Source organism: Lepidothrix coronata, unplaced genomic scaffold (assembly GCF_001604755.1).
Source record: "Lepidothrix coronata isolate B3197 unplaced genomic scaffold, Lepidothrix_coronata-1.0 Scaffold33, whole genome shotgun sequence".
In the NCBI taxonomy this organism is placed as follows: Eukaryota; Metazoa; Chordata; class Aves; order Passeriformes; family Pipridae; genus Lepidothrix; species Lepidothrix coronata.
The window spans coordinates 830,352-842,295 of record NW_016690213.1 but is presented as its reverse complement, the minus strand read 5'-3'; the positions used below and the strand labels follow the sequence as shown (position 1 = coordinate 842,295).

General features: G+C 45.2%; 1 protein-coding gene across 2 annotated transcripts in view; it reads left to right on the top strand.

The window, feature by feature from the left end:
- The window catches only part of TATDN3 (TatD DNase domain containing 3), a 5,157-nt gene extending 4,731 nt beyond the window's left edge, over nucleotides 1-426 (top strand). Inside the window, exon 10 of one of the 2 annotated variants that reach the window (XM_017811766.1) lies at nucleotides 60-426. In XM_017811766.1, coding sequence (XP_017667255.1) covers nucleotides 60-203 — 144 coding nt within the window. In that variant the 3' untranslated portion in view covers nucleotides 204-426. The remainder of the gene's footprint in view (nucleotides 1-59) is intronic. The other variant, XM_017811767.1, reaches the window with a different exon arrangement.
- The last annotated feature ends 11,518 nt before the right edge of the window (nucleotides 427-11,944 follow it).

Here is an 11,944-nt window from a genome sequence, read left to right as displayed (position 1 = left end):
TGAAACACCTGTGGTCTGTAGGGATCTGTAACTTGGTTGGTTTGTTTCTTTGTTTTCAGGTGAGAAATGAACCCAAAAATATTTACATTGCTGCAGAATATGTTGCCAAAATTAAAGGAATTCCAGTTGAAGAAGTTATAGAAGTGACTACACAGAATGCACTAAAAGTATTCCCCAAACTTCAGAACTTTCTTCGGATATAGATTCAGAAACTGAAACATATGATATTGCAGAAAGTATTATTTATATTGTAATTAATAAAACCAACATGCATCTTGTGTTAAAGTGGAGTTTTGCTCTTGGAAAGTTCAAGAAGTGAGCAGTGTTATATAGCTGTATAGGGTGAAAATAGGGAATTTCTCAAAGACCTTTGGTATGCACCATACTAATATCTTGAATGTGATAAAGACGTGGTGTTCATTTGCATCTCTCATGTCTCTGAACAAGTACTTCGTGTGCCGTGGGTTGATTCTGCTACTTTGTCTAATGTCCTAAAAGCTGAATCTTGTACTCCCTCACAGCACCTGTGTGCATGTGGGCCTGCAAAATATTGATCAGAATTTTGCTGACTGTAAACCAGCAATTGAACAAGGTGAGTTTTGCATAACACCTAATTATTCTAAGAGCCACTAAGCAAGTGGAGATTTTGTCTCTATGGGGAGTTTTTTACCTGCTCAGCCAAGAAAATACACAAGTACTGACTTAGCCCATAACCACCTCAGGTATAAAATCATGTATCATAGCAGCTGAAGGTGAAAGATCTGGCTTTAAGATCTGGGCACATTTCTTTAATGTCTCATGTGCCTATGTGATTTTTTTTTTAATTGGAATCCTTCCTTTCTTCCCAGTTTAAGCTTCTTACTGGTTGCCCCTTTGCAAAATGGTTTTATAATGCCCTGTTCTGAAATCATGTTGATGTCTGCCTTCTGGGGTGGAGGACTGCAAGGCAAGAATTTGGGTTTTTTTCCTGTTTTGAGGAGCATGTGGTTAGAGAAGGGATCAGCTCCCAAATACGGGGAAAAATAAAAGAAGGAGAAAAAGCTTGTGATGTAAGTGATGCATATTGAAGTTTTGTTTCCCTCTACGTTCTTTTCCTCAGTTTCTTAAAACCACATGGTCAGGAGGGTTTTTTGCTGTCTTTATCAGAACAGCTGTGCTGTTCTGCTTTTTGACCTGAGTTAGCGTATTGAGTTTAAACATATGTTCCTAAACAGTTCTTGACCTGCAGCAAACGACCAAACTTGCATAAGTTGTCTCTATTCCAACATGTATTCAGAGCAGCAAACACCTGAATCTTTGCTGAGAGTTTGATCTGGAGGAGTTAGAGCCATTTGTTATCCTGGATCTACAGGCACCGTTTCCACTAAATTGGGCGAAGGACTAAGTTTGCCTCCAGATGGTGCTAGGGAACAGGTGTGCGATAGTCTTAAGAATATTAATGCAATTGACTTAATGATTAATAATCATGTCATTGGAGATACTAAACATGTGATACCAGGCAGCCTTACCCATGCTTCCTGCTGCCTGTGTGATGGGAAGGCTCCCACTATTGCTTGGGAATGCAGTTATGTATGGAGATGCTCCGGGTAGGAAGTCAGGCGGCATCCAAATGTTTGTGGAGTTTTGACCTAGTTATTTTTCTCTATGGAGTTCTCAGCATTGCATGAAAACACTAGTTTTGCAAAAAGGGGAATATTAAGTATTTAGACAGCTCAAAATCCCTGTCTCTGCAGGGAGCATTGCTCTGGTTCGGGCTTAGCCTTGCAGACGGGTGATACCTGGCTGAGCATTTGAATCCTTTTGCTGCTGCAGTGCTGCAAAAACCTGCAGACATGCCCACATCCTGCAGCTCCCATCTGGGATGGCACTGCTGAGGGTGGCCAGTCCCATATGGGCTGTGGGGGCTCTGTGGGACAACCTGTGCCCCTGGTCCCTGCATCAGCAGAGTCTGGCAGTGCTCATGGTTGTCTGGGAGTGTGGTTGGGGCTTGGGAAGGAGACACGGAGTTGCTTCCCCCTGGGCCAGAGAAAGCTGGCATTGCAGCAGCCGTGGGCAGGGCGAGCCTGGCAGAGAGCCCACAGCAGAACAGACCGACTTTGTCCTCTCCTTAGACCTGCGGCGCCTCGGCTAAGTCATGGAGTAGATGGCCTGGTGCTCCAGAAAAGGAAAATGCAGTGTCATTCCCACTCTGCCTTGGCATCCCTGACACCAAACAAGGGTCAGAAGCACCACCCTTTCCCTGGTGCCATTTTGCTGTATGAGCTGTGCCCAAGTCCCCTGCAGTCAATGCTGGGGGAGCGGGCAGCAGGCTCTGAAAATAAAGTTGTTACTTTGCACAGGAAGCCCAACTTTTTAAGGTGCTCACTCAGGACTGATGGCACTAATGTGTGTGAGAGAGGAAGTGGGGTTTCTAAGCTGGAAAACATCACTGATCCCTCAGCAGTCATCCTGTGACTATACCTTGAAAGGAGAATTTAGCTAAGAGCTTGCATTTCTGCCTGCAGTCCTGCGCTAATACCTAGTCCCGAGGGGCTTGGGAAGTCAGGATGGCTTTTGGGGAGGAGCTGTGTGGCTGTACGCCATGAAGCCCTCCATCCCCACAAGGGTTGGCCTTAATATCAGTGTGTGCTGAACCCTGTTGCAGCTTCTCAGATTGTATCAACAAACCATGTCCCCTCCTACATAGCATAAGACACTGAGGTGGTCAAGGATGTACTGGAGGAAGGACCCAGTGCAAATTTAGCTGGATGGCATGTTTAGCTCTCAGGAAACCTGAGGAGAAAGGAGAGAAAAAGTACGGAATTAGCGGGGACCCAAATTTTGTTTTCAGTTATGCCATTAATTTTGGGGGACATAAATGGCCCTGGTGACCTCTCACTGAGAGAACTGGAATGGCACAGATGTTCTGCAGCTGTATGGAAAGTGGTAGGTCCCAAGCTCCATCTGATACCTATAGCCATCTGGTACAAACAGCAGATCTGGTTGCACTTTGCGTGACTCCTCATGTCTCTCTGCCTTGCAGGATGCACGTGGTGTGATAGAAAAATCAAGAAAGGTTTGTGATTTCTTTGACATAAATAATGCCTTCAGAGTGCCTTGTGTGTTAGTCAGTACTTGTTATTGATGCAGCTCTGGCTGTTACAGCTTCTGCCAGAAAAAAAAAAAAGCCCCACATCTCTTTCCAGGCTTAAAATAATGCACAGAGATGCACTGTGTGCCCCAGGACTCCCACACGTGCAAGGGCTTACAGTGAGTGTGTAGCTCAACACCAAGGCAAAGAAATGAGAGGGAGACAGGGTGACAGTAATAACGTGAAGGTACTTTCCATAGGCTGAGATGCACAGCCTGGAGATATAGAGAGCTTCTAAAGTGGATTTTATCTGCTGATAGAGACAAAATATTGGATCAGTGTATATTGTCAGTGGCAGAGGTATTTTGCTCAGTGAGCACCATGGATCAGCAGCAAGGGTTGGAAGGACACTGAAATTGTGACTCCTTGGCAGGCTGGTGGCATTGCCCTTTTCCCACCCATGCCAAGCTGCTTGCAGGGCTCCTGGGGAACAACACTAAAGTGATTTTTCCTGAAGGCCAAGTGACTTCTAAGAATGGAGTGGGCATAGAAATAAAAGGTTGCATGTGTCACTTGAACTCAGATTCTGAATTTCCTCTGAGTTCAGCCCTGAGAGCTAAGAGTTTGTCTCACTTAAGTGAGTTTGTCTCACTTAAGTGAGCACTTATCTGTGCTCACTTAAATAGTCTTTGGAAGGCTGCAGCTGGATCATCCTCCCAGGGTCTTTCTTCTGAAACTTGTTTTCAGTCATGGAGTTACAGGACCTGAATCTGCTGAATTTTGGGACAAAGTGTACTGAGTTTTTCCAGGCTTCAACATGGGAACAAGTGAGGAGATGGTTATGAGGCCAAGTGGATGAAATGCTGTTTAATGTTGCTGTTTATTATTACAAGAGTTTAAACAAATTGACTAAAGACTTTTACTGGAGGTGCTTCCAACAGACTCCTATGCAATGCATAGATAGGCTCTGTAGAAGCAAAAGCAAATAAATAATTGCCTGGAAATGCAACTTTTATCACTTATGAAGTTATGCTTGTGTTTGTTTTTTTCATTAATGCAGGCTGGGACTCGATCCTCTGTTCCCATTATGGAGCAGGAAAATGAATTTGAGAAACTCAGTGGCTTAGCATAAAGCTTAATTGTTTTTCTCTTTGCTTTCTATATGCAGTACAAAGATAAAGCTGAGATCAAAGGAAGTATACAAATTGCCATAGCACCTAGTTGTATCAACATTTTCCTTTTCAGCAGGTGGTTATCCATCTGTTCATTTCCCCTGCTGGGCCTGGCATTTCTATCAGTGTGAATGGCTCAGGACATGGACATCACCCTCACTGCACTGTGTGGCGGCCCCACCATGCAGTGAGTGCAAAGTGCCTCTTCCAGGGGCTGGTGAGTTTTTATGCTGCTTTGAGCTACTGTGAATGACAAAACAGTGACAAACCACAGTGAGGATCATGGCCCTAACGAACCTGTGCCTGGAGCAGGAGCTGATACCCATCTCCCCAAATGCTTGGTGCTGTTCTCAGAGAGATGCTGCCCATGGGCTGCTTGATGCAAACATAGGAGACCAGTGCCACTACCCCACCTGGCTCTGCTGGTGAAAGTGGTGGTGTGGTTCATCTGCAAAAGCAGAAACGATGAGGCACTGGGACAAGGAATCTGCAGGAGCAAGGACCCCTCTTTGCCCTAAAAAACAGCATAATGAGCACTGCTGATATTCATCTTGGCTGCCTCAGAGAGCCTCTGGCACATGGAGCACTTGTATGGAGTGGGTGCACAGGTGGCATCAAGGAACTTAAGGCAAAGCTGAAAATAGGTGTAGAGCAGTGGCACATCAGCAGAACAGGAGGATCTAGGATGTTGTCTGAGGAGCAAACAAGTTCTGCACTGATGCCTGGGGACATATCTGGTGTCCTACCAAAGTGACAGAGTCAAAATATATGGAGTTTGTCTGCAATGTCTGGGTGAGTCGATATGTCTAGTTACATTGCCTTCAAGGGCAGGTGAGGCAGCTGCGTGATGTCCATGGCTGGTGGCTGCATACAGATGAGCCCAGCCTGCCATGGCAGAGCACCAGTGTTGTGTTGTGGCTGAGCAAAGCTTCAGCTTCTTGGCACGGGAGTGAGTACAGCTGCCTGAAAGACCGTGGAGCAGCACTGACATGTGGGGAAGCAGGGCCATATCCCCCTGTTTTGAAAATGCAGGGTGTGAGACATGGAAAAGTGATGGTATTGGCAGTGTGATTGAACCCCTGATGCCTCAGAGGTACTACCTGGCAGGCAGGCTGGGTCAGCACATGGACTGTGCCTTGGGCTTGATGCTAAAGCCTGACTGCAGAGCGGGGGGAGCTGTTTGAGGTCCCTGTTGACAGAGCCCATAGTGCTGAACTGCAGCAGAGCCCAGCCCTGTGGCACCATGGCCACTGTTCTCTCCATCTGCTGCAAGGTCTCTGCAGCTGCTGGCACTTACTGCACCTGGGCCATGCTTGCTGACAGGGAATAATAGCTGACATGTCCCTGCTGCCTCCTGCCCCGCAAAGGTATCCTGACTCCATCACTGCATGTTGTGGGGTTCATCCAATTTGGAGCAGAGCAGAAGGGCAGTGCAGGGCCACATTCCAGGTGAGGTGCCTGGCTCCTTCCCACATGTATTTTCTATTTCTGTGACTGAGTGTGGACACCATGTTTAACTTCTTTAATATGCATATTCAGATTTTGTATCCACTGTTTTGGCTGTGCCAGGGCTGTATGCTTTATCACCAGAGAGTGTAAACAGATGCTTGGTACCTTGTTAGTGTCCAGGGGCAACTTAGATAAAGCACATGGCCCCATATTGATAGAAGTTATTTCACAAGCAGCACAATCAATAATGCTTTTTTGCCCCAGGGATTTATGATCTCCTCGTCACATCAATCCCAATCTCCTACTTCTGTCCTGGTAAGCTTCTATTACAGCCCAGCACCCCCAGTGCTGCATTTCCAACTCCCTGTGTGTCTCCCAAATCCCTGCCATGGTACCACTAGCTCCTTCATGTATGTTCTGGGCTCTGCCCCCCACAGTACCTTGGTTTTCTTCTTTGTCCCTGTGACCTCCCTGTAATTCCCATTCTCTCTTCCATGTTGCCTCCCTGAGCTTGTTGGATTGTCATTTAGGCAAGATTAGTCTGGGTAGATCATATTTGGATGGCTGCTGGCATCAAACCCAGCAGCTGGGTGTGTGACTTCTCTTGCTAGCCTTGAGAGGGAATGAAGGGGGTCAGTGTCACCTACGTAACAACCAACTCTCACAAACCTTGTAGGAATTTTGTATCTCCAAAAGGTGTGTGGACAAGGGGACAGCATGACCACGTTAAGTGAATTCTGTAGAAATATATTGGATGCTATGTTTTCCAGACAGAATTGGATCTGTTGCTTGGAGCCTCCTAGTTCTGCTCAGCATATGACCACTGGTGAACCTGTGAAATGGACCTGGGATTATCTAGCAGGAAGGTCTGCCTTTGTGAAGTGCACTGCCTGGAGAGGGCAGCTTTGAAGTGCTGATTGGCACTGGCTTATTACTATAAATATATAGAGAGAGTGTTTTTGTGCTCAGAACATTTCTGGATGCACAACAAAGGGTAACGAAGAGAAAAAAATGGAACAAGTTAAAGGGAGAAGCATGCAGGGAGTTCCAATCAAAGCATCTCTAGATAACTTCCCTTCTCTTTAGGCATCATTATTCCTGCCTGGAAAAGTCAGGGTGGAAACTCAGCTCCATACTACACAGGACCTCTGTGCTGATTTGAAGCAATGGCAAGTGCATGTGCAGAGGGCTATTGTGGTATATAATATAAACAAGCAGAGTATAGCACTTTCAGAAATAATCCCTTCTGCACTCCCAGTGAGTGTAGCACATCCATTGACAATCTCTGTGTGTGATGCCATTTATCCAAAGATGATGTTTCTTGACCAGCACATGGAGGCTGCTGTTGTTGTCTCAAAACAGGTCCTTTCATCCAGTGTGCAAGGTGCCAATCCACACACAGAGTGGAGGTATTTATTTACAGTTCTGCACAGAAAAGGGTGACAGGTGCCAAATTCACAAAGCCAGCATGACGACTACCAAAACTTTTTGCTAATTTATATGTCTTAGCAAACAAAGGCATGAATGTTCATAGGCTACAAGTTACCTATTTCTCTTAGTAATTAATATTCTATCTTCTCTTGGTTATTAATCCTCTCCCTTCTCATGCTAATTAGTCTGCTTTCTGAGCCTTTCTCTTTGTTTGGGTTGGTGGGTTTCTTGCATGAGTGGGCCATGAGTTGGCAGTCATGCTCTCCCCCTGTCAGAATTACCTTTTACCCAGTCGGAGCTGATCCAGCACAGCTGTTGTCTTTATTAGTTTCTGCCTTATCTTGGAAACTCTTCAAATATCCTCGTGGCCTATAAGTTCTACATTATTTGTGTTCCCCTAGGTCTGAGATGTTTAGCCCTAAATCTTAACAAGGCAATTCTAATGACAAGTAATTTATCCTTCTAACACCTGGACATCACTAAGAGCTTGCTTGTTAGCTACTATCTGTTTCATGGATTAAATCTCCTTCCATGTTGATTAGGCTTGAAAGTATACAAAGATCAAACATCAAAGAACATCCTTTCTTAAGAAAATTTTTATATATTCTGCATTTTGCAACACTGTGGTATCAGGATGATCAGAGCTGCCTCTTGGCATCCTTAAGCTGCCCTGTTTTTTGGAGAGGTGCAGCTACACACAGTGGTGTCACTCCATCCCTGCTGTCTTAGTGAATGCATATTGTGGTAGATGAGGGTGAATGCTGGGGCAAAACTCGAGGAAGGTAAGTGCTGACCTTGTGGCAGACAGCATTGAGGTTCACTAGAACAGGAGAGGCTGTCTTGCTCTCATCTCCCAGGGATCAGGTCTCCTTCCTTCCTAGCCTCTGTCCCGGATCAGTGGGGGTCTCACTGCTGGAAGCCCACAGTGAAGTTTTACAATTGCTGAGGGCAGGTGTATTCAGAATTGTTGTGTCTGTGTGCTGTTGGCTGGTGCAGCTCTTGAACAGGAGCCTGTGCTCTTGAACAGCTATTGTGGTTTAACCCCAGCCAGCAGCCAAGCCCCACACAGCCACTTGCTCACTCCCCCACCAGTGGGACCCGTGAGAGAATCAGAAGGATAAAAGCTAGAAAACTCTTGGGTTGAGATCAAGACAGTTTAGTAGGAAAGGCAAAAGTCATGCACACAAGCAAAACAAAACAAGGAATTAATTCACTGTCTCCCATGGGCAGACAGGTGTTCAGCCATCTCCAGGAGAGGAGGGCCCCATCATGGGTATTGGTTACTCGGGAAGACAAATGGCATTCTCCAAATGTCCCCCCTCTTACTCCTTCTTCCCCCCTCTTTAGATACTGAGCATGATGTCATATGGTCTGAAACACCCCTTTGGTCAGTTTGGGCCACCTGTCCTGGCTGTGTCTCCTCCCACACTCCCATGCACCCCCAGCTTGCTTGCCGGTGTGGCAGTACGGAAAGCAGAAAAGGCCTTGGCTTTGTGCAAGTCCTGCTCAGCAATAACAAAAACCTCTCTATATTGTCAACCCTGTGATCAGCACAAATCCAAAACATGGCCTCTTTCTAGTTACTGTGAAGAAAATTACCTCTACCCCAGCTAAAACCAGCACAACAGCCCAAAGTGATGAAGAGCTTGGCCGAAAAGACAGTGATTCATGGGACTGGTCTGGGAGGTTGGTTCAACAAGACCTGTTTGCTGGCACTGACAACTGCCTTTCCTCTGGAAAGGACACCACTCAGGACCAGGCTGCCAGAGAGCTATTAAAATGCCTTTCTCAGAGGTTTCCCAGCTCTCAGAAGATGAGGCTCAGTTCAGCCAAATGAGGAAGAATGGGATCTTTCTTCCTCTGCTCACTAGCAGAGTTACCTGGACCAACATCACTCCAACCCTCTTTGAATCTATCTTTTAATTTTGTTCTGAAAAGGATGAGTAATTAGGCTTTTCAGAAGCTGTTAGTAACACTGTAGACTGATCCCCTCTGTCCTGGACTATCGTTTTCAAGGTTTGCTTTTCAAGATGCACAATAATACAGTTGTGTGTGGTTTTGTTTGCCATGGCTCAGCTTAGCACTCATCTGTCTTTACAAAACACACAGGCTAGTTTATTACAGGTCATGGAATCTGTCCTGCTCTTCAAGAAGCACAAAGATAAGCTGCTGGCCATTGGTCAGGTAATCTGCTCTGATTTCTGCACAACCAGATCTTGCTTGATTTGACTATATGGAAACTGTCTGAAGTTGCATGTAACTCATTGTAATCTCTGGCTGCTTACATTCCTCTTCATGGATAGATACGAAATGAGTTGAGATTAAAACCCAAAACTTTATTTTCCTGGCTAAATACCCATGCAGGAGTAAAATGAAGGTTGCAAAATCCTAAAAGGGGAGCATATTGTCAGATGTCTGAAACGCTGGTTTCCTTCAATGAAGATATGGTAGGGATGCTAGAGAAGTTACTTTAGATCTTTACCAGGAGTGTTTTCATAGCTAGTATCACATTTTCTTGATTTTTATTTTTCTTATATTAATATATTTCCAGGTTTGTTGCCTTTTGGAGGTTGCTGTCTTTTATTCTACTGCTTCATTGCTAAAAGCTTCTACCACTCTCCTGAGAAAATTAAACTAGCATTAGATCCCCACAGTTTGAAGTTCATCGCATTTTGTTAAGTCTTAGGTGACTTTTTGTGTGGATCGGGTTGGACTTCACGAATTGTGTCCATGCCTCAGCAATGTGAGGAGCAGCAGAGAGCCCTTGGCTGCAGCTGGCACAGCAAAACAACTGGGCTTGCCAGTGTGAGCCAGAAAACGTTCACACAGTGTCTCCTTCATACACAGGACTTTAACTGGGCTCGACACCTGTTTCCTGCATCACAGCTCCACAGGCATTCCCTAAAGAACACTAATGGTTGTTTTGAAGTTTGAGTTTATCCAAGTGTTCAGTGTTTTGAGTTGAAAGAAATAACAATTCTTTGTAAGCACTTACATTTATGAGCATGGTGTCTTTGTCAAATGTGAACTAGAAAACTGTTCCTTTCTGGCTGTGCTTCTGGTGAGGATGTGGGAGACTTCCTAGCCTTTTCACCAAGACTCCCCCAAAGGAAACTTCTTTTTGTGATTCTACACCCCAGGGGCTATAGGGTGCTACTTAGTACTGACCTAGTAACATAAGGAATTGCAAAGTCCACCTGAACAAGTATGGCAGATGGAAAATTAGTGAAACAGAGACAAGTGCTGTAACTTTGTGGGGGACAAGTGGTGAAGGTAGTGGAACAAAACAGCTACTGCCCCAGCATTACCCAGTACAGTGTGGGGTTTTTTTTAATTAGGATAGGAAAGTATGATTTCATGAAATATTTTTTCTTCCTGGGGATTATTTTAGGCAAATGAGTATATTCCAAATTTTACTTATCTAATGGGGAAAAATATATCCTTTCCACTCATCTAAAAACAATTAGGTTTATGCATACCTTAAAATAGAGCACGGCAGAAGACAACAGGACAGAAAAAAGGCTGAGCTATTGCAGCAAAGACTTTTCCTGTATTTGCAAGTCCCATTGTGCACCAGGCAGATGCTAACTGAAAAATGTGCCCATTACCTGTCCTCTGGTGACTGGTAAGTTAATTTGATGGTCCTTGCCTACCTACCAGTAGGCTGAGGGAATCTCAGTAGCCATTTCAACACCTGGAGGGCAGGGTTGACAAATCCAAGCTTTGCGGTTTTTTTGGTGGCTTTAGTACTGCCTATAATCTTGGAGTCTTCTTGTCCTGCTGTAAGAAAACCTGGTACACAGGGTTTGGGCTGCTCAGCTCTGCAGTGTGATCCCAGCTCCCTGGCTTTCTTACGTACATCACAGATGTTCAGGACATACTGCTCCGTAACTTTGCTAGGACACAGTCTGTCACTCTGGAAAGGGTACAAACTGGTTATTATTTTTCTTTTCCTCTTGCTGTTACAAGGCTTGATCAGTATAGTCCTTGCAGAGTTCCTGGAAGACATTTCAGCAGAGTTATAACTAGATTGCATGAGCTTTGGCCTTTTGCCTTCTCTTCCAACTATCATTTTCACTACTGAATCAATGTAGAAGGAAAAGTGATACTAGCAGGGACGAGGGATTGGCTGTGGCTGTCTGGGGGAATAACTTTAATGCCATGAAGCATATTAATGCCCGTGTTTTCCTTTGGAGTGAAAACGAAATACTGGGATTTTTTTGATTTTGGAAAAAAACACGTGAAATACAAGTCACATAGCAGTTTGAAGCTAAGCCTCCTACAGGCTATGGGGTTTTCAAACAAAACTGCTCATTTTGAAACAAGGGGCCCATTTATTTTTCTGTATTTCCCAGATGAAAACAGTCTCACACTTCTCAACAGAAAGCTCAGTATGAGTTTCTCAGTGAAGTGGTTTGATGTTTACCAGTAAAAGAAAGTTTCCCAAACATGTAAGTAACTTTGGTCCCTCAAAAAATGCAGCTTCTCCCAAGCCAACCCCTTGTCAGGGAGCAGTGTGAGCTTCACTTTCACCACCAGCCATCCCAACATCACCCAGCTCTGTTCTTGCCCCAGGCTCTGGCTGCCCCATCACTACTCTCTGACCTGATGGGGGACAAGGGCAACAAAGCCTTCTGATTCCAGCACTCAGACATTTTTCCTCGAAATAGCTGAGCTGACAGGAGAGTCATCAAGAGTGCCAAATCTGCCAGGGTAAAATGAGGCAATAATGAGCTCTCTCTGTCCTTTCCCTTAGGCTGAGAGGAGGGATGCAGGACTGTTTCTGAGCGCAGCACTCTGAAGCTGCCAGCAGAGTCATGGC